Here is a 23,140-nt window from a genome sequence, read left to right as displayed (position 1 = left end):
CCAATATGTGGTTTGCTATTGTTATTAAAATATGTCAAATATCTTATCTCCTTCACACGAGACGAGGAAGGAAGGGGAAAAAAAAATCTTTTGTCAGAAGTCACTTGAACCCGAACGGCTCTACTATCATCCCGAAATCATCCAATCATTACTCTTTAAATAGAACAAGAGTAAATCATATCAGCTGCTATAAAGTTATAGTGATGTTGAAAAGTATTAGCAAGTGATATCATTACATTCCCCTCCCCCGTTGTTAATCATCGCTAATCATACTAATCGAGAAATTTTGTAATAATTGACTCATTCAGTTACTGACCAAAAATGTTAGGTCTGGGAGTTTATTTCGTAGAATTTAAATTAGATCAAAAAATTATTTAGATAAGATTTATTGATTCGGACAGATACGAACGAGAAAATCTTTCTAAAAAAAGTTCAATTGCGGTTGGTTTTTGACTTAATTTAATTTTTCATCCTATACAAAGTTGTCTAGTGTGTCGGGACCTTTATATCTCCGATAATCCCGTCAAAAGTATTTGCTGGTAAAAATTTACACCCTATTAGCAATAATCTACACGTAATATACTTTTAAACTGAATAAGCAAGGATTATTTATTCAACTTTATGTATAATGCATTGTAATGCTTTTCGGGTATTTGAATAAATTAGCTTTGGATAAAATGATTGGAAATTTTTTTAAAAATTCATTTTTGAATTTTTTTTTTTTAAAAAAAATAAATTATGAAACTACCACGAGTAACGTGTACGTATTGTATTACCGAAATCTTATTTATTTACAGATTATCAATAAAATATATATATATATATATATAACATAAATATTATACTATAATAAAAAAAACAATACTTTTTTTTTTTTACTATACCATAAATTACATTTTATTTGAAAATCATAACATGTGAAAGATTTTTTAAAATAAAATTTGGATTTCTTTTTAATTCTGATTTAGGTATCGGATAAATTCACATGATACTCTTAAAGGTAATTAAAGGTACATGATTAACAAAATTTCTTTTTGATTTTAAAAAAAATTTCTCCCCCTTTTTTTTTTAATGTTAAACAAAACACTTTTTTAAGAAAAAATTAATATTAAAGTTTAGTTTTAAATGATTTAAATGGTTTAATTGGTTTAAATGGGTTAAATGGTTAAATGGTTTAAATGTTTTTTAAATGTACCTTTTTTTTTTTTTACTTTTTTTTTCCCCCATGCTAATATTACGAAATACCTGTCAGATTATCGCACGAAATTATCTTCCCGTAAAACCCGTAAAATAAAGGGCACGATCATTATTTATAATTCGGGTGATAGTGATATAGATATCTAAGATAAAATATTTACATATAGATTTATAGATTATATAAATTACACTAATACAAGATATATATATTTTCTCTGAGTAATAATATTAATATACAATAGTTATTTTATTAAAAAGTATTTTATTAAAAAATATTTTTATGAAATTTTATGAAATTTTTCGTTTTTTATCTAATTCATCATGTAATTTTTTATATTCTGCTTCTTTTTCTAAAGCTTCCTTTGGTATTTCACTTCTAATCTTTTCAACCTCTTGAATCTTTTCATCATATTTATCAAATGATCGATGAATTCTCTTATTAGGAATTACCCCATTTTCTTTTAAATACATGAACAAAACCTAACAAAATAAAAATAATTAAATAAAATAAAATAAAATAAAATAAAAATATATCTTTATTATACCTTATGAGCTGGGGTAGGATCAATTTTTAAATCTTTTAATGTCAAAATGTTTGGATCATTTGAAACAATATTATCCTTACGAAGTAATTTTATTTGATCACGTGTGATGGTGAATAAATTTGGTGGTAATTTTTCAAGAAAGAATCCTTGAATCATACCAATTGACCAAGGTAAAGAAATGATTGGACGTCTTATACCAGCTTGATTAAGCGTTAATTGTATAATTTCTTTATAAGTATACACTAAAAAATAAAATTAAAATAAAATAATAAATTATCGGGAAGAAACGATCGATAATTAATTAATTAATTAATTTAAACAGTATATACCATTTGGACCTCCAAGTTCGAATGTTTTACCATAAAATTTTGGATCAGAACTTGATTTAACTATTGCATTGGCAACATCCCAAACATAAACTGGTTGAAATTTTGTTTTTCCTCCACTAAAAACTGGCATAAATGGTAAATATTTCGTTAATTTCACGAATCTCTAAATTTAAAAAAAAGAAAGGGTTTCAGTAAATATGATTCAGGGGTTAAAACTTTTTTTTTTTTTAGTGCGATAAACTGGATAACTGGATGACTAACTGGATAACTTGAATAACTGGATTAAATAACTGGATAACTGGATAACTAAGTTAACTTGAATAACTTGGATAACTTGGATAACTTGGATAACCTGAGTAACTTGGATAACTCGGATAACTCACATTGAAGAAATCATCTTCCGGACCGAATACTATACTTGGACGTATAATAATCGCATTTGGACAAATTTCACGTACGACAATCTCACCCAAAGCTGAATCAATCAAAAATAAAATACATCAATTTTTTTTTAAATTATTATTTCATATAAACAAATAATGTATTAATTATGGTTCACCTACCTTTGGTCTTAGCATAAGGTATGTTGCTATTAGGGTCAGCTCCAATAGCACTTATATGAATTAATTGAGCATTATTTTCTTTTGCAGCAATAGCAACATTACGTGCACCTAGATGTTGAACATTATCAAAGGTATATATAGGAGGACGTTCATGCATTATACCAACTAGGTTTACAATTATGCTCGCCCCTTGACATGCCTTTAAAATATCCGATTTGGATATGATATCGCTTGAAACAGGGGGTAAAATTTGATTTCCTATAAATAATGTAACGAAAAAAAATTATCAAATCATGTTATTAATGAAGCTACCTTACATAATCCTAGGTAAACAATATTACCTAATGATTTAAGTTCATTTACAATCTTTGAATTTCTAGCACCTAATTCGATGGATGTATCAGCGTCCTGTATAAAAGCTTTTGCGGTATACTTGCCTAAATAATTATTTCAATAAATTAATTTTAATTAGTTTATATGGTAATACGCCAAGAATTTTAACCCCGGTAATAACTAAGAAAAGGTAATGATAATGAGAGAACTTTTTACCAATAAAACCAGATCCTCCAATGATCACAACTTTTTTTACTTTAGAATTTGTTACAAAAGTTCGAATACATATTCTACTTGTGATCATTGACAACATTATACATTTTTTTTTTTTTTTTTTTTTTTGTTTAAAGTGTAAAATAATTTGAAATGAAAAAAAAAGGAAAAAAAGGGGGGATTTGGTTTTAAAAAAAAAAAAATATACCAAAATAATAACTAACAATCAATTTTTTTTTTATATATATGCGAAACTGTAACACATGAAATCGCATTACATTGCTAAACTAAAACGAGGCTTTTCCCAACAAAATGATCAACAAGGCTTTTTTTTTTTACGAAAATCACCTGATTACTAAAGTAATTCTGGTTTCAGTAAATTTTTTTTTTTAAATAAAACAAGAATTCGGTTAATTTATTCATTTTGTCCAACTTCAATTTTTTTTTGTAATTTAAAAAAAAAAATTAATTTTATTAATTTTTATTAAATAAATCACTTTTTTAATTGTTGACCAAAAATAACGTTCATTATAATTCAATTTTCAGTTCATAAAAAAAAAAATAAATAAATAAGTAAATAAATAATAAATAATGTATGTACTTTTATTTTCAAAAAAAAAAATCCAGAACATCTAAAAAAATCTTTAAAATAATTATATATTATATATTTACTATGAATATAATTATTATTTACATTGTTTCAGTCCATAAAAACTTCTTATAAAGGATAAATTAAAGATAACCCATCAAAATGTTTTAAAATATTTTTCATATTATTTTTGATTGTGGAAAATTCTCATTGAAATTAATAAGCAAAGTTAACCAATTATATCGTGTGAAAATATGTCAGTTATGTTTTTTGTACAACTCAAAATCTGAAACCTTAAAGACTGTTTTATTTGTTGTATTTCTTGTATTTCGAACTTAAAAAAAATAAAATAAAACAAAAAAAAAATTTTTTACGATAACCAATCAACGAATTATATAAACAACACATTGACCATACTTAAAATTATTTTAAATTATCTAATTTACTTAAATGGTTTGAATCCTTTACAATTTTTTTTTTTTAAAATTATTCAAAGAATTTCATTAAAATAGAATAAAAGTTGGATTTGTAATGTTTATTGTGACACGTATTGTAACACGAAATTTATGGATATTCAATGGAAATGAAAATCCATGCATTATTCGTAAACAAGGTTTTGTTTAAATTAAAAAAAAAAAAATTTGAAATTCGGATTAATCATCAAAGAACATTTATAGTGGGGAAATAATAAATAAATCGGTATGAGCAGTTATGACTTTTATGATTCTTTGTTTCAAGTCTAATTTCATTTCATATTACTACAAATGTAAAAGCAAATCGTTTTTTAATGCAAAATATTTATAACAAGTTATTAAATGCTATAAATGCTATTTATTATTATTTCTAAAATTTATTAGCGTTATTTATTATTGTAATTAACATTTATAAACGTTATTTATTATTGTTATTTAAGATTTATTATCCATTCCATCTAATAAATTTAGGTTAATTGAAACAATTGATATTTATCATGTATTGTAAAAAAGATGCAATTAATAAATTCACTTTCACAATAGCCAAATTTCCTTTTTTCTTTCAATTATAATTGCGAAACTCGTTCATACAGTCATATACAGTCAATACTTAATAGACATTGTGATACCAGTGTGATATGTGATTAAGCATAATAATATAAATAATATTTACAAGTTATACAAGTTATTAAAATGACTAATTGACATTGCAGCATGCAAATTATGCATTAAGTAATCACCTCATTATTCTTCTAAGGGTGGGAATTTTTGAGTGGTTAGTCCATGGTGTTGGAAACTTTGGATACCATTTACGCTTATTTCATCCATCCTAAAAATCAATTTGTACTTCATCACGTGTTATGCATAAAACTTTTTTTGGGGATTTATAATGAATATTACTAAAATGACCATTCCCGTTTATATGACTGATTTTCGAAAGGGGGTTGGGAGAGGGAAGAGGGAAGGTTATTGAAATACCTTTTAAATACGTCAAAATACGTTGAACACATTGAATAACTTGAATAAGGTGAACAAGTTGAATACGTTGAATACGTTGAATATGTTGAATACGTTGAACATAATTTATTCGACAATATAAAGTTTATTGTATGACATTAATATTCGGTATATGGTAACGAATATATATATACATACATGTATGTATGCTTTGATGATTATTCATCGAACGTAATTGAATGTTATTGATGTTATTGTATTATGTTATTATGTTTAAATTTAGATATTTTTATCTAATTCCTATTTTTCTTTCTTCTTTTTTTTCTTTTTTCTTTTTTTCTTTCTTTTTTTTTTATTTATTTTGGTTACAATTTTTTTTCTTTTTGTCTTTATTATTGTCTTTTACGGAAATTTTGACAATTTACCAATCAATTTTAATCATTTCATTATTTTATCACAAATATATATATAATTTAATATAAAAAAAAGGATGTGTGACATTTTTTTTTATTATTCTTTTAAAAGTCACAAACCGCGTTTTAGGTTTTTTTTTTTTTATGTTGGTCCGTTAAAAAAAAAAATGATAAATAAAAAAAAAAATCTAATCGTAACCTATTTTTGTCATTCATATAAAAGTTCCCCATTCTTTTTCAATTCAAGATTTTTTTTTTTTTTTTCTTCTTATAAAAAAAAAATATATTTTTGAAACTTCTTTTATTTTTTTATTTTTCTTTCATTTTTATATATTTATATATAATAATATATAATATATATGTATATGCATACAAAGTAAAAAAATAGAATACACATAAAATAAATTATTAAATTGATATATATATATATATATATAAACCCACGAATATACTTTTTTTATAAAAAAAAACCGACTCTCTTTTTTTTTATTGTTATTATAAAAAAAAAAAAATTTTTTTTTATATATATATATATATACACCGTAATTATACACCGTAATTATATACCGTCGTAATTATAAATTTTTTTTTATATATATACCGTAATTATATACCGTAATTGTACCGTAATTATATACCGTAACTATATACCGTTAATTATATACCGTACCGTAATTATATACCGTAATCATAAAAATTTTTCACATATATATATATATAAAAACATTTATAATTTTTTTTTTCCTGATAGAAATTTCGTTTCATTTTTTTTTATACACATTTTTTTTTTTTTTTTAAAAAAAAAATCATACTCGTATACAAAATATAAAAAAAAATAATCCGAAAAAAAAAAAATTTCTTAAAAAATTTTCTAAAAAAAAATTTTATTTTCCTCATGGATTCGCCTACAAGTTCAACTGGTAGTAGTAGTAGCGGTCGGTTCAGTTTATTTAGAAATGGACCTAAAAATAATGAATATATAAAAACCAATAAAAATATTTATTTATCATACGCTGAAGGTTCAAATACTTTTCAACATGGACAACTTGGTGATAATGATACATTTCTTGTAGGAACAATACATTTAAATTATGGTAAACCGTGTCAAATCAAAAGTGTTTATTTACATTTGAAAGGAATTGAAAAAACTTCATGGCAAAGATCACAAGCTAGGTCAAAAACCATTTATTCAGGTGAAAATACTTTGGTCGATCAAACTAATAAAGTTTGGGAAGCTTTTGATGATTCTGAAGAAGTTACTATGCTTGATATACCTTTTAAAGTTCAATTACCTTATAATCTTCCTGATACTATTTCAACAGAATTTGGATCAGTTCAATATGTATTAAGAGCTACCGTTAACGCGAAAGCATTAATTGGATCATCACAACAATCAGTAAAATTATATTGTCCATTAAAAAGGACCATAACATTAGATATTCAACATTTACCACCATTTAAATTATGTGGTACAACACCTAGTGGTATTGATTATACCTTTTTATTACCACCAAATAAATGTTTTAATGTTGGTAGTTATGTATCAATTCCAATGAAATTAAGATTTTTACATCCTAATGTTGGAGTTGAAAGAGTTGAAGTATGTTTAAGAACTTCAATGGATTATCAATCCACTACACAAGGAGAATCAAAACATGTGGATCAAAATATATTAGGTATAATAGTTTCACGATCAGAATTACTTTTTACTCAACCTGCATCAACATATTATGGGGAATGTACTTATACATTAAATATATTCATACCAAAAAATGCTCAACCAACTCATCAAGGTAGATTTATGTCTATAGGTCATTTTATTAATATAAATTTTTATCTATGGGGTTTTGAATCTGATTATCATGTTGAAGAAAGTGTTAGAATAGGTAATATGATTGAAAAACATCCACCTCAAAATCAAAATCAAAATCAGAGTCCTCATATTCAACAAATTCAACAACCTTTAAATAGCATAAATTTATCAAATATACCAATCGGTACATATCCTAATAGTACTCCTACATATTCTACTAGTAGTTCACATTCTTATAATACTAATAGTAGTACACAATCTTATACAGCACCATCACCGAATACTCCAATAACACCACAAGTTACACCTCCACTCACACATAGACTTTTACCAACTCCACCTCCTTCAAATCAATTCAATATTCAATATACTTATATGAATGATGGAGGTCATTTACCCGTAGATACTAGTTATTACCAATATAATAATAATAATCAACAACAAAAACCACAATTACCTCAAAAAAGTCATGAAAGAAAACCTTTACCGGAACAACCTAAAATTTCTTATAATGATAAACCATATGATGGGTATAATCAACATCCAATATTAAATTATAATAATATAACGATGATGACATATTATAATAGAAGTCCAGAATCACGTAGAGATTCTGGAACCTCAACTCCATTAAAAGAATTTGAAACAATTTCAAATTCATCACAGTTGGATATTTTAAATGGACACGTTCCTTACCCAACTCATTTATCTCCGCCACCGTATCGTCAATCGACGCGACAACAGGATTATAAATAATAATTTTACGTGGAATAACAACAATTTCAATAGAAGCAACCATCAAACAACCAAATTCAGTGATGAAAAAATTGTAAAAAAAAAAAAAAAAAAATATTTTTTTTTCTTTATTTGCCTTTTATTAATAGATTAGTATATTATTATTATCAATGTTTATTATTATTATCATTATTATATATATATATATATATATATTAGTATATATTTTTTTTATAATAATTATATCGAAAAAAAAAAAAAATATATTTTATTTAAAGGAAATTATTTTTTGAATTAGCAAAATATCATTTTTAGTATATGTATAACAAAAGCATCAAAGGCACAGTAAATTTTTTTTCATTTAATAAATTTTAAAGTTGTAAAATATGTTATATATTAAACAATGAACATGTTGTGTTACGTGCATAATTAGTGATATTTGTCATATTACGTGATTTGAGCGGAAAGCCTTTTTTCTCCAAAAAAATATAAAAAAATATTCAAAGTATGACCAAGTTTTTATTTTTGTAGTACGTTAAAAATAGTATGAAATAGAAATAATATACGTATAATATAATATACAATACGTATGATACTATACGTATAATATAATAATATACTATATGTATTATACGTATGATATAATATATATGATATAATACACCATATATAATATACGTATGATATAACATACTTATTAACTATTACATGTTATACATGTTATTGAGGTTAAAAGGAACCAAACCTTTAAAAGGTCGATAACAAAATAAAATATTGTTTTCCAATAATTTACTTTTTCGGATAAATGAAAAAAGAGTTTTTTGTACGTTTGTTACATTTGATTTTCATATTCTGGACAGACCATTTAAAATTTAAACCAACAAATTTTCAGTAAAAAAAAAAATGTTCAACAAAAACAACAACAAATATTAATGCATCTAGAAGATAATATATCAAACACTGTATATTATTTATATATTTTATTTTTCATTTGAAATTTTTTGAAAGTAAAAAGTGACAAAAAAAAAAAAAGAAAAAATTTGTTTTTTTTTTCATTGTTCTTTGAAAGAAATTTCTTTTGTAGAACAAATTAATTATTATTTTTTATTATTTGTAGAACGGATTAAATATTATTATTACCGAATATATAATATATAAAAATTAAAAATTAAAAATTTTAAATTTTTTAAAATTTTAAATTAAAGTTATAATCTTATTTTATTGAAAACTTTAACGGAATAGAATCTCCAAATGTCTATTATCATATTAATCATATAATCTTTTTTTTTTGAATGATATCAAAACCTGCATATGGTAATTATAACTAAATGAATGAACCCGTATTTTTATCAATTACTTCTATGAAAATATAATATTATGAAATGATCATATATTTTTTTGTACTATTTATTATATTATTTGCATTATTGTGTTTGAGTATTATTTGCATTATTGTGTTTGAGGTCTTTGCATAAAGAAACAAAGAATAAAAAAAATTTTTTATTATTCCTTTTAATGCGCCACAAAATAATTGTAAATTCGGAGATTACGACATTTGTGATGTAAATAAATAAAAGTATAATAATATATATTAAAAATAGAACTAAGTAAACTAATGATGGCACAAATATCCGAGTAGTAGTAAAGTAAAGTAGTAACATGTAACAAGTAATTTGAAATATCCGAATAATTTATCAATGATATCGCAAATTATTCGAAATATCCGAATAGACGGAATAGTAAATAAGTAATATTTACAAATGGATACACATCAATTCTTTCATTTCTTTTGAAACAAAAATAATGTAAATAAATATAATTCAAACTTAGACAGATTGAAATTAAAAAAACATTTCATGTCAAATTTAAAAAAAACGCGATTAAATACATACAATAATTTCATTGTTTCATTATTGAACGCGTTTCCTAATTTTCTAATTCAAAAAAATTTCCAAAATTTCTAATATGAAACGTAATAAGCCATATTTGGATATTATTTGAATTTGTATAAGATAACCTGACGGATTTAAATCCGAAAAAAAAAATACAATGTTTATAGTTTACACATACACAGAGATAAGGTAACATAAGGTAAACATCGAGTTGGATTCTTGGCGAATGTTTCTAATGGTACATACGTAGCGTATGTAGTGTATATCAAATATATCATATGATTTTAACTTGTTCTTTATTTTCTAATGTTACCTTTTTTTCATTTTTGTTTATTCTTTTTTCCGTGGCTTTTAAATGATTACTTTTCTAGAAGAATTATATTTTTAATGCAATTAATTTAATTTTTGTTACACCTTGTAACTTTAAATTTTGGCACAGCCACCCCCGAATTTTGATTTGGAATTTCATATGTATAAACAGTATAATGATCGCTAATCACGTGAAAGTCGTAAAAATGCTTCTTTCACGTGAATATTCTTAACAATTTTAAAAAACTTGTTAGTCTAGATTCTCATTTCCGACTTCAACCTATCAATCTTTAGGAAATCTATATCTATTCCTTAAAAATATTGTGTATCATGCATTGTTCATTATACTAACGGATAACGGGTATGACAATTTTGAATGAATACTTTTTTAACATAATTTGATTTTTATTCTAAAAGTGGATGATTTAATTGATCGATCTTTAATAGGAATGATTTTCATCTTACTGCGTCATGAATTTATCACCCAACATTGGTAATATTATTATTTGATTGACGCGTAATTTTAAAAAAGAATACCCTGCCCAAAAGTAAAATAGATTTGTTATCCATATATAAAAATTTAATTTATTATCATATAATTAATATTCTTAAATTCGAAGAATAGATTGAAACTCAGAATATTTACAATCTCTTTTTTTGATTATATGAATACGCGTAAAAAAAAAAAAAATCTTAACATAAATATAATGAATAACATAAATAAATATAAATAATACAACATTATCATATAACATGATCAAATTTAAAATGTGCATGAGAAGAATTTTTTGTTAAGTAATAAATTTTTTGTTTGGAATACGGAATTCCATCTTTGTTTTTTTTTTTATCAAATCAAGTTATCAAGATGGGTTTAAACCTTATCAAGTTTATAAATTTTATCATAAATTTTCACAATGTTACCAATAAAATTATTAATTCTTTGCATTTCATTATATAAGATTTTATAAAAATTTCATTAATAAGTTGCATAAAAAAAATATAAATAAAAAATAAATAAATCCAATATACTGTAATTGTATATTCGATCCCAAATGTCACTTTTATACATTATAATCACATTCGTCAATTAAATAATTCGACGGTGCTTCCGGGGTTATGGCTGGGAAAATGAGCGGAAAGGTACTAATCTGTATGTTTATTTGTTTACAAAAAAGAGTTACTATATATTAATCAATCGTTGAATTCTTCCGTATATCCTACTAATAATGTTTTATTATTTTTGCTGTTCATTTGTTCATGAGATATAATCACATTTTATTAAACCTACCGTTACCACTTGTTTACTACGTGCCGTGTTCCAAGATAGAAAGAAGGAAGGGAATTGTTAGCTAAATATCAACTAAATTATAATTATAAACAAATAAAAATTGTTTAATTTTGTATTAACAGTTTATTTACAACATCTATTAAAATTATATCACTAATAAATACAATAAAAAATATATTAATTATATTAATACATAATTATTAATATTTTTCGATTTTACGAAACTTTAATAACGATTAAATATATGTAATATACTGTAATATTTATTTCACGTTTAATGAATAACACATATTAACAATTAATTAAAAATTAAATTAATTCGAAAGGATTGAATGAATTTTTTTAAATTTTTTAAAATTCTTGAAAGAAAATAATAAAAATCTTGAAACAATTTTTTATTTTTTTTTAAAAAAAAATTACTAATAATTAATTAAAAATGCAAAATATAATTCTTTGTTAATAAGAATGATATCATAAAGTAATTCTTTTTATTCTTTTTTTGTTAACTGTTTAATGTATAATTGTATTAACTACATTAAATAATTACCAAAAATGTCATACGATAATATAATTTAACGTAAGACAAAAAAAAATCATCCAAATTGATTTTAAGTGGAAAATCAAAACAATAAATAATTAGACAAAAAAAAACAAATAACGAATAACGTTATAATTTATTATGGTCTGATAATTATTATTATTTTTTTTTTTGTTATGATTCGTTTCTTTTTTCTGCAACTTTCGTTATATATGTAACTTTTAAATGTAACCTTCGTTATAGTTCCAACTTTCGTTATATCATTTATTATATCATTTATTATACTGTATAATGTATTATAACATATATTATATCATGTATTAATGAACAAAAAAAAAATTCACCAAATATAAAAATATAACGTAGGATTTGAAAATAATTCAATAATTTTAAGACGCGAAGAAATTTTCTAAATTTTCCAAGGCAAACAAAATAAATCACATGACATAACTTTGAAATCATGCGATATATATATCAACTATGATAACTACGAATATTTTCCGAAAATACATCAAACATTAAAGCCTCAAACACGGAGTGAACACAAAAAAAAAAAAAAAAAAAAATTTTTTTTTTTTTTGAGTTTGGCGTGTTCGGAAGTGTCAAGATTGTACACATTACTGGAAATGGCAATTAAAAATGCAAAAATATTGTGCGATGCGCCACCAAAAAAAAGATCATTCGATTTTCTAATCAACTAATCAATTAATCCAAATGAGTATTCATTATTTATTTCACCTAACAATAGGATTTCTTTAAAAATCCTGCGAATAACAAGATACATAACATATATGGAAATTTAGAAATTTCTATTATTATTATTTTTTTATCGATATTATGTGTGATAATTATAAATTTCTTGTTATTAAACTTAGTTTTTGACAAATAATTTTTAAGTTCAATCTCTCTTAAATAACACTTATTATAATCACTTTTTCTCTGAGATATCATTTTGTACAACTGGTTCTCTCAATGTTAGATTTCGCCTGATTGATAAACGAACCGGAGTTAGGAATCATATTCGAAAAGTATATACACAACATATTATTATGATTATATATATATAGTATTTGTGTAAGTATTCACGTACTATACGATTCATTGTAATAAAGTATTGTAACGCACTTATTACTTATAACTATTATGTGGATATAACTATTATGCGGATATAACTATTATGCGGATATAAATGATCTTATAATAATTATAGAATTATAAGTAAAAGGCTAGGTAATGTTTATAGTGCGCCACGGCATTTATGCTTGAAAATTCCATCTTTAGACCATCTATTTTTTTTTTTTTTTTTTTTTGAAAAATCAATATCACTCGTTTAGACTTGTTTGTATATATGCATGACAATGGAACAAATCAAATTTTTTTTTTTTTTAAACGCAAATCAAATTAATTTCAAATTAAATTTACAGTCTAGGTTTTTCTTTCGAAAATAAAAATAAAATATATTATTATAATATAATCGAAATGGGGCGTTGTAGGCGTTGTCCTACCGTTGTTACATATAGATGCATAATTGCTGCGGGACAGAATATCATGGCGCCATATGTCGTAACGCATCTTTATTATTTAAAATATTTTACAAATTCAACCGTTTTTTAAAAAACCTGTAAAGTAAATGATAAATTCATCATAAATCTTATAATTCCGCTCATTTTTATTTATTTATAGAATAAGAAATTCTACGCTTACAAAAAAATATTAATAATTGTGATGGTAATAATATCCTACTGGTTGGATCCGTGGTTAGAAGTAATACAAAGATACTTGGTACGTTAAAGATTATAATTCATTCACATTATTATTCTTATTGTCAATTATTTAATAATATACTCTTATTATTTTCTTAATCAATTCTTGGTAAATTACTGTAGTATCTGACAAGTTGTTATTTCTTACCGATAGTGAGGATTCAACCCTATGATTTCAAGATTCTTCACACGCTGGCAACTGAAGAAACACACTAGTAACGTAGAAAAGCTATCGTGAATAAAACAAATCTCTTTAATTTCACTGGGATTACGCGTCTCTTATTGGGAATTATTTGTGATTTATTTGCTAATTTACTTTAGATGGCAAGTTGTAATTAAGCAAGTAATGTTATTGTTAAACGTGCTTCAAAAGCTCAAAGCGTTGTTGATTTATTTAGTGAAGGGTAAAGATGTTAAGACAATTAAAATTATTGATACTTTAAAATTTGGTCAATTGTTATTTGTAATTTTGAATTGATTTCCAAATGCCTTGATATATGTACGTATAAGCTTAGAACGAGCTGCTGTTCGCGGTAGACCTTATTACGCGATCGCCAGACATCGTATGTTGATATTTAAACCTAATATTAGTGCTTAAAACTTATTTTTTACATTTTTTTACATTTTACAGAATAAATAACGACATAGTTAAAAAGAATTATAATTCTAGGTCATTTAAACTTTATTATAGCTTTTAACAATTGTAACAGCTAGCTATCTTTATTTTTGTAAAAAATGAAGAATTGGTATAGTGTAAACACTAAACATTTCCAATTAATTACTATAATATAACTAAATTTATTAACGTTCAATTAATTACTCTATCTGCTATACTGTTAATAGTTAAGTTTCTAAAAATATTTAATCTCAAATCTCCAAGTCAGTCGAAATCACGTGATTTCAAAGTACGTGAAGCTTGGGGTATTTTGCATCCACTTGACAAATATTCAAAAAAAAATAGTTACGAATATAATGTTGCGTTAAAAATTAATTATTTGTATGCAATGTAATTACTGAATTCTCAAATAATTAATCTTGTCATTGATCATTTGCATCAATAGTCTCAAAAGTCTTTGATATTATAAACACCTGGAATAATTATGCCATTAACATTAAAAATTTGTTGGTGATTTAAATTTTTAAAGTGTAATGTTTCATCCGATTCCTCCGATTTCATAATCATGAGCAAAGCTAACTTCTTTCCATCAAGATTTAATGACTCGTGCCATTGGAATTTTTTATCTCAAAAAAATTGTTCATTAAGCAAGATTTTATAAAAAAAATTAATTATTTTTGCCTGATGTATTGATTTGAGTGCATGAAAGTGCATTCAAATGCCAATGTCCTTTATTAAGCCCAATTGAATGTTAGCCAATGGGGTTTACACTTTTACATTAATTAATAACTTCAAAAAGTTTTTTAAAATTGATTTTTATAATCAGAATAATTTGTATAAAATTCTCCTCATTTAAATGTATATCCTGGTAGTGAGGTTTATATGATCATTAGTTATTACTCATCCTATAAGGATTTTTTACCCACTCCTTGTGTAAGGATTCATACATTTCTGTGGTTAAGTTATTTATTGTGCCATCATATTCAGTGATTGATGTAATAATATGACAATTCCCAATATTAAAATTTTTTTTATCTTAAGTTTTGATGATATTTTAATATAGTTTCTTAATTGGGATCTATTGACACTTAAGATCACTTAGTTTTTGCAAGCTACTTAACAAACTTCTTTTAATACAATTAAAATATTAATTAGCAGAAGTTTTGAATTGGTCTTCGCTGTAGTTCTATGAATTTCATATACTAATATCTGAAAAATTTTTAATACTATGACTAATTTTGTTCAACTTTATTGGTTGCATTATTAGTAAATAATTAAAATATTATAGTCAATAATGTAAAATTTCTAAACCTTTCACAGTATAATATACACAACAATGATGTATATATATATATCTTTATAAATTGTCAAAGATAATGAACAATATTTTCAATTTTCATATATTTGAATAATAGAGTATGTATTCCAAGATATAGTTTTTTAAGTGACATCTTCACTTTTCAAATGAAATGGAAGGACTTCAAGTTTATTCAAAAATTTATTATGTAATTTGCTATAATGTAAACCTATCAGTTTTCAAACAATTCTAGTTTTTAATTTATTTTTTTATAAAAAAAAGTATCCATATTATGTACTACTTTTAATGAAACTTTAAGATTATTAAAGTTCAACTGAGTATCTCTTTGAATCCTTTAATTTGATTTTCATATATTTGAAAAACTCTATTAAAATCACTTTTATATAATTATATGGTATTTGATATATATATTGCGTAGAGCCATAGACCGGTTTTGTCTAACGCTCGCTCTATTAAAATTATTTTTAAATAATTGTATGATATATGTCAGCTGTGATGATTCTATTACTAGCTCACTTCTGTGCTCTGTACGTACTCTTACTAACAACATCTACAAATGTAATTATTGTATCAAATCTAGTTAAATTGTTGATTTTTATTTCTGCAAATTCTTTCAAGTATAAGGAAATCCTACAAATATTTTATGTTATATAATTATAGTTTTATTACATTTATAATTGATAACAATCATTAATTTTGTCGATTTTGCAAAATGCGTAATTAAAGATAGCATATGCATGAAACATAGAACCATGTATAGCAGAAATAATTAATATAGTTGAATACCTTCAGTTTTAATTAATTATGATAGTAAAAACTATGAAATCATTTTTGTTGCAATTTCAACTATAAAAATTAATGGACTATATGTATATAATGCTTTGTCATGTTAATTATGAAAACATACTAATAAGATAGTAAGAATTTGAACATTGTTTTCTTTAATATAAAGTTTTTACAATTTAATCTCCTTTTTTTTATATATAAAACTTTAGGTACTGACGAAAATAATAAAATTATTAAAATAAAAATTATAAATTATACTGTATAACATACTTCTTGAGAAAGTTATTTTTAAAATGTTTCTAAATAAAGAGTTTAAATAAAAATTATTTAAAAACTTCTTTTTTAAATTTCAATCAAATGATAACACCAATTTTTATATTTTTTTAATGAAAATTTAGCAGTATTTTAAAATTTCCTTTTGTTTTCGATGTGTACCATATACATTGAATAAGTTTTTTTTTTTCCTAAGATATTTTAAATATTTTTAATTATGGTTAATTAAAATGTATATGTGTATGATTACTGAATAGGATTTGAAAAAAAAATTCTAAAAATTCTAAAATTTCTAAAAGTCAAAATAATTGACAATTTTTTATAAAGGAAGAAGAGTATGATTTTATATATTTTACTTGAAGCTCTTTTGATTTTGATTAATTTATTAAAATATATGATAATATAAAACCACTTAATTGGTAGCGAATAGTAGTGAATATTGTTTTACAAATTGGTACAATTATTTAAAGTATTTTAAGTTGATGTCATTGAAATTCAAATTCAATTGATGGAAATTATTGGAAAATGATTTAACTTCTAAAATAGCAATATTTTAAATCAAAAATATATGATAATTTGCTTATTATTTTCTTCATTAATAGGGTCTTGTTTTAAAAGTTATTTTTAACTACTAGTATCAATTTTCAATTAAAATACTTAATAATAAAAAAATATTTTTTTTAAAAGATTCAACATGTTTCTAACTCAACAAATATATTAATATTGAATACTTTAAATAGCATCTAATCACATCTTTATAATAAGTTCAAGATAAATAAGTTTCATATGAAAATAACAATATTTGTAAAAAAAATAAAAGACAGAAGGGACTGTAGGATTTTGTAATCACAATCAATGGTTTGAATAAATCACATTAAAATTTTTAATTCCGATCTAATTGATGATTTATAGAATACTTATTATTCAATCCCTGTAAAAAAAGTCAATCCGTTTTTTTTATTCCATCTTTTTTCCGTAAAAGGTTCATATTCCTGGAATTAATAACTTTATATCACGGAATTTATCGAATTATTTGCATTTTCCGTGAATGGATCCGTGAAAGGCTCATTTCACGGAGTTTTTACAGAAATAATGGATAAAATTTTTTATAGGGAATAATTGATTATACATCACTTTAATGAATTATACAACATTAATTGCGCCATATAATATATTTATAACGTTGATACCACTAACTGCTTAACGTTAATTGAATGAAAAAGTCACTTTACGCTCATATTTGTTAGTTAATCATTTTTGGTGTGATATTCTGTCAGAATTTTCTTGAAAATATTTAGAGGTTTTATGAACATCTCTCAGCGTTCAAGTGACTCAACAGTACATTGATTGTTTAAATCAAAAGAGCTTTACGAATCACATACAGTATTTTCGTCGTTGATTTTTATTTAATTAATGATACTACATATTTTACTTATTTCCCGGAACAAGATTTATTTAACAAATATTTGGGTATTATAATTCATTCTAAATTTTTTTTTATCAGCTGTTAATCTGCAATTATTTATTATGTAATATGTTGATAATATTTTAAATGGGTTAATTTCCCCCAGATTTACAGCCTTAAAATTTCTTTTAAATCAGCATCAATTAAAATATCGCAAAATACTTGTGAACCATTCTCAAAATTTACTTAGTTCACTTTAATAGGCATGTTAGTTTGGATTCTAAACATGGAATTAGCTCTCCAAGTAAAAATATTTATGACTTAAAATAATTTATTTTATTTAATTGTTAAATTTTTTAGTTAAATCTTACAGAATTTTTTATGTGGTTATGAAATAATGCCTTAAATTTGTTAAATGAAAAATTTAGGCAATATTAAGGAATATCAAAGTTCTCGCGTATAATTATCGTGATTCATATTTTACCATTTATAAAAATCAAAAAAGTAACATTTTTTTTCTTGTTAAATTTGATAATAATCATAGTATATACAGTTTATGTGAGATATAGATACAACCGTTCTAAATTAATACTTAGTATGAACCTCACGTTATATGAAATAGTAAAATGGGGATAACCTTATCGCTTATTATCCGGAGCGGGAGCGAAGCAAGGACTTTTTAATAACGAAAATGGAGATCACGTGAATTTCTGCACGTGCTACAAGTATGAATAATTTTTTCTGGAAAAAAAAATTTCAATTGGCATGTTTAAAATTAAATAATAATAATATTTTTTATTTTTGATTCGGACTTACAATGATCTCCATTTCTTAAATTTTATCACTTAACTAAATAATAATTATTTCAAATCATTATTGCATTAACCGAGAATCAGCTAAATTTTGAAATTATACTCAAATTACTCAAATTAAAAATTGAGAGACTAACGAAAAGATGATTTTTAGCATAGATTTAGAAACTGGAATTAAACCTAACCAAACATGGTTTCATAAAAATAAACCCATTAGTAGTAGTTGGCCACACGATCCATATGACCATTGGAAAGAAATAGAAAATTTCGCTAAATTAAATTTTATGAGATTGTAACATTCGTGAAATCCGATAACTATTCATGAAATTTATTCATTTGCATATACTTTTATCATATTGAAATTTTTTTAAGCGAAGAACGCACTTGTGATTGTATTTATTTTTAATCTATGTACCACGTTGTGTGGTGAAATAATGCAACTACGAATTTTAGATGATGTAACATACATCATGTAGTTTAATAATCGAACTGCAATTCTAGCGAAGAATTCAATCTATTAAATCATCAATTAATAAAAAAAAACTTTACTAGCGCATGCGTAAACTGTTTATTTTAATTGAAAAATTAAGTTCTAGCCACTATAGTTAATTTTATACATTATAATAATCAAGAAGAGAAAGTATAGTTTTTATTAGAAAAAAAAAAGAAATACTAATCGGATTTTATATTTTTAAACTTATCATAAAATCCAAACGAACAATATTTTAGATTAAGCAAAATACTAACAATAACAAAGGAATATGCAACGTACTATATAATTATTTAAAAATAAGCTTAATTATTTTTTCTTAATTTTTCTAATTTATCTTGAGCATATCGAGTTCCTTGTTTAGCCGATTTCTCGTACCAATAAATTGCTTGATTTATATCTTTTTCAATTCCCTCTCCATATTCATACATATTAGCAAGATTATATTGAGCAAAACCATATCCTGAATTTGCTGCCTTGCGATATAATTCAAAAGCTCTGTCATAATCTTTATCAACACCTTCTCCATTTTCATACATAAGGGCAAGATTATTTTGAGCTATTATATGTCCTAAATTTGTTGCCTGTTGATATAATTCAAATGCCTTTTGTTTATTAACACTAATTCCAATTCCATAATGATAAAGATAACCACAATCAAATAATCCCATTGCGTAACCCTTATTTGCTATTTTTTCAAAATATTCAAAAGCTAATTTTTCATCTTTTACAACTACACAACCAAATTTATAAAATAATCCAACATAATATTGTGCTAATGTGTGATTTTGTTTTGATACTTTAATGAATAAGTTAAACGCTTTCTTTCTATCTACACTTGTCTCAATTCCTAAATAATTAAAATGTCCAAGTAAAAATATGGAATCTGGATTATTTTGATTAATTAATAACCAATCATAAATTTCTTTCGAATTTATATTGTTATCCTTAAAATGATCAAGAATAAATTTTCTTAATACGCTTTTATTTTGATCTTTTCCTTCATTATGTACTTTGAAAATATAATTTACTATATTATTAACTATTTTATTTAAATTGTTTTCAGATGAAATATCTTCATTTGTTGTATATGTCATTTCTTCTGTATTCATTTTATCAAAATTTTCAATAATTTGAAACATTTCCCCATGTAATGAACTGTTAATACTTGAAGTATCAATATTGATTGGATTAAAATTTTGTCCATCTGTTGATGTTGATTGAAGATTTAATTCCGTTTGATGATTTTCTGTTGTTTTCGTTATAATTGCTTTTAATCTTTCTAATACTTGATTTATAGTTGGTCGATTGTCTGGTTCAATATCCCAACATTCTAAAAGACATAATAATATATTGTAAATAAATTTTAAGTTATAATTAGTGAGATTTCATACGTACCGGTATAAATTTTAATATAATGTTCAGGCGTATTAGGAATAGGTTCTTCTCTACGACCTTGTTGTGAAATTTCTATAGCTAAATCAATATCGTATTCTTCAGTAGCAAAGGGTGGTTTACCACTGGATATCTCCCAAAATAACACACCAATACTATAAATGTCACTTTTTTCATTTAATGAACATATTTGATTTGAGTTTTTATTTTTTTTTCGTCCACTAAATCTTTTTGGATCAACATATGGAACACATCCAAAAATTTTAGATTTTGTATTGGATGATGATTCGATTCTTTTTGACAACCCGAAATCGGACAGTTTTATAGTATTTTGATGGACTAATACATTGCCGGAATGCTATTAAATTAATGTGACATTAAAAATATGAAAAAAAAATTACAAATAATTATTTTATTATTTAATAAAATGTATTATTACCAAATCACGATGCACTATTCTTTCATTATGTAAACACGACACTGCGCTAGCTAGCTGGTACGCCAAGTTATATTTGTCATTCCAAGTAAGATTATTGAAGTTTTCCTTTAAATAATTTTTGAGAGTACCAGAATCAGCATACTCCATCACTAGCAAATAATTTTTCGACTGAACATTTTGATTTTCTAATGATAAATTATAGAAATAACCATTTTTTAATAAATTACATTTTTGCAAGTCAAATAATAAAAATAAGTATACCATAAATGAATTTTACCATACCTGGGTCAAATTGTGCAACTCCATAGAATTTAATAATATTGTTATGAAATTGTATATCACGTTGAAGCTTGAGCTAAAATATAAATATAAAATATAAATTTATGAATATATTTTACTATGAATATTAAAATATCATACTGTATTATAAGTTATACCTCATGAACGATTTCTTTTGCAGTGACGTCATTAAGATTAAAAAAGGATTTCAACGCTAAATATTGTTCTGAATTTTTCCAATTTGCACGATAAACCTTTCCGAATCCTCCAGTGCCAATTCTTTGAACATTACTAAAATGTTCGTATTCATATAATCTAAAATATTCTTTAGAAATGGCTTCTTCAATCCAATTAGTACATTCATTTGTATTTTTGGTATTTTGCATTTTTGATATTATTAATAATAGTAAAGTAATAATCAAAAGACGAATTTTATTAATTTTATTTAATTTTTTTCATTATATATCGAATTTGGTAATGTAGTACAGCACACAAAAGGTTGTATAAGAAGCCACATAACTGCGTGCATATGCAGCAGATCTATATTTAGAAAATTGCTAAAGTTCACCAGCGGTGATGGTCACCTTACCAGCATTATGATGTACTACTTTTAGACCAGAATTAAAAATCTAATAAAACACTGGCCGGCATGATTACATCATAATTTCACCACCGGTGATGTTTAGCAATACCCATATATTTATATTCAAATAATTAAATTTGAAAAGAGAAGTATATTTGTTAGTAATATAGGATTGACATATTGACCTAAATCAAAGTTTCTCATAAATCAATGAAAAGGTAAGAAAAATAGACCGTTTTATTTAAATCTTTTAGATGTGATTGGTGAACCAAAAAAATTAATTTTTGACGTTGCTGATTAATTTAAGCTGGCATTGTAAATTTATTACGATCCAGATATTTAGCCATAGCTATAAAATAATGTAATTTGAGTAATATTATTATAAAAATGTTATTTTATTATATTTTACATGTGTTTAGGATATTGAAATTTTTTTACGTATTGTAAGCGAAGAAACACAGTTTGTTTTTTTTAAAAAAAAGTATTAAACGATAAATTGTACGGTTATTTAAAGATAGGTCAGATTTTAAAAAAATGGTAACGAAAAAAGCTTTATTAGTACATGCGTAAAACTTTTTATTTCCATTAAGTAATTAATTAATTTCTATTATTATACAGTATCAGGTATAGATAATTTAAACGTAGAAATAATATGATCCTAATTTTCACTTATTATTTGGTGCAGTACATCAAATTCTAATAGTATTTAATTTATTCAGCTTAATCGTTCGTTTAAACTTGCGGTTATGCTGTACTTATTTGCAAATTAAAATCTACCATATAATTTAGTACTA

At 24.0% G+C, this 23,140-nt stretch overlaps 3 protein-coding genes across 3 annotated transcripts; 1 reads left to right on the top strand and 2 right to left on the bottom strand.

Moving 5' to 3' along the window:
• Positions 1-1,415: 1,415 nt before the first annotated feature.
• OCT59_007142 (uncharacterized protein) lies at positions 1,416-3,370 on the bottom strand. The gene is made up of 7 exons (XM_025323553.2): positions 3,184-3,370; positions 2,976-3,071; positions 2,635-2,892; positions 2,455-2,546; positions 2,072-2,234; positions 1,743-1,984; positions 1,416-1,677 (listed from the first exon to the last, which is right to left on the bottom strand). The coding sequence occupies exons 1-7, from the start codon at positions 3,278-3,280 to the stop codon at positions 1,486-1,488; spliced, it is 1,140 nt and encodes a 379-aa protein (XP_025174656.1). The 5' UTR covers positions 3,281-3,370; the 3' UTR covers positions 1,416-1,485.
• Positions 3,371-6,507: 3,137 nt separating this feature from the next.
• Positions 6,508-8,181, top strand: OCT59_007141 (uncharacterized protein; the record flags this gene model as incomplete). The annotated part of the gene is made up of 1 exon (XM_025319054.2): positions 6,508-8,181. One exon carries the CDS (start codon positions 6,508-6,510, stop codon positions 8,179-8,181), a length of 1,674 nt encoding a protein of 557 aa, XP_025174655.2.
• Positions 8,182-19,955: 11,774 nt separating this feature from the next.
• On the bottom strand, positions 19,956-22,149 carry OCT59_007140 (uncharacterized protein; the record flags this gene model as incomplete). Its single annotated transcript, XM_025330521.2, has 5 exons — positions 19,956-20,983; positions 21,049-21,403; positions 21,485-21,669; positions 21,767-21,839; positions 21,922-22,149. 5 exons carry the CDS (start codon positions 22,147-22,149, stop codon positions 19,956-19,958), a joined length of 1,869 nt encoding a protein of 622 aa, XP_025174654.2.
• Positions 22,150-23,140: the final 991 nt, after the last annotated feature.

The sequence above is a fragment of the Rhizophagus irregularis genome, chromosome 15 (assembly GCF_026210795.1).
Source record: "Rhizophagus irregularis chromosome 15, complete sequence".
Classification (NCBI taxonomy): Eukaryota; Fungi; Glomeromycota; class Glomeromycetes; order Glomerales; family Glomeraceae; genus Rhizophagus; species Rhizophagus irregularis.
The sequence above is the reverse complement of the archived record's forward strand: the minus strand, read 5'-3'. Positions and strand labels throughout refer to the sequence as shown.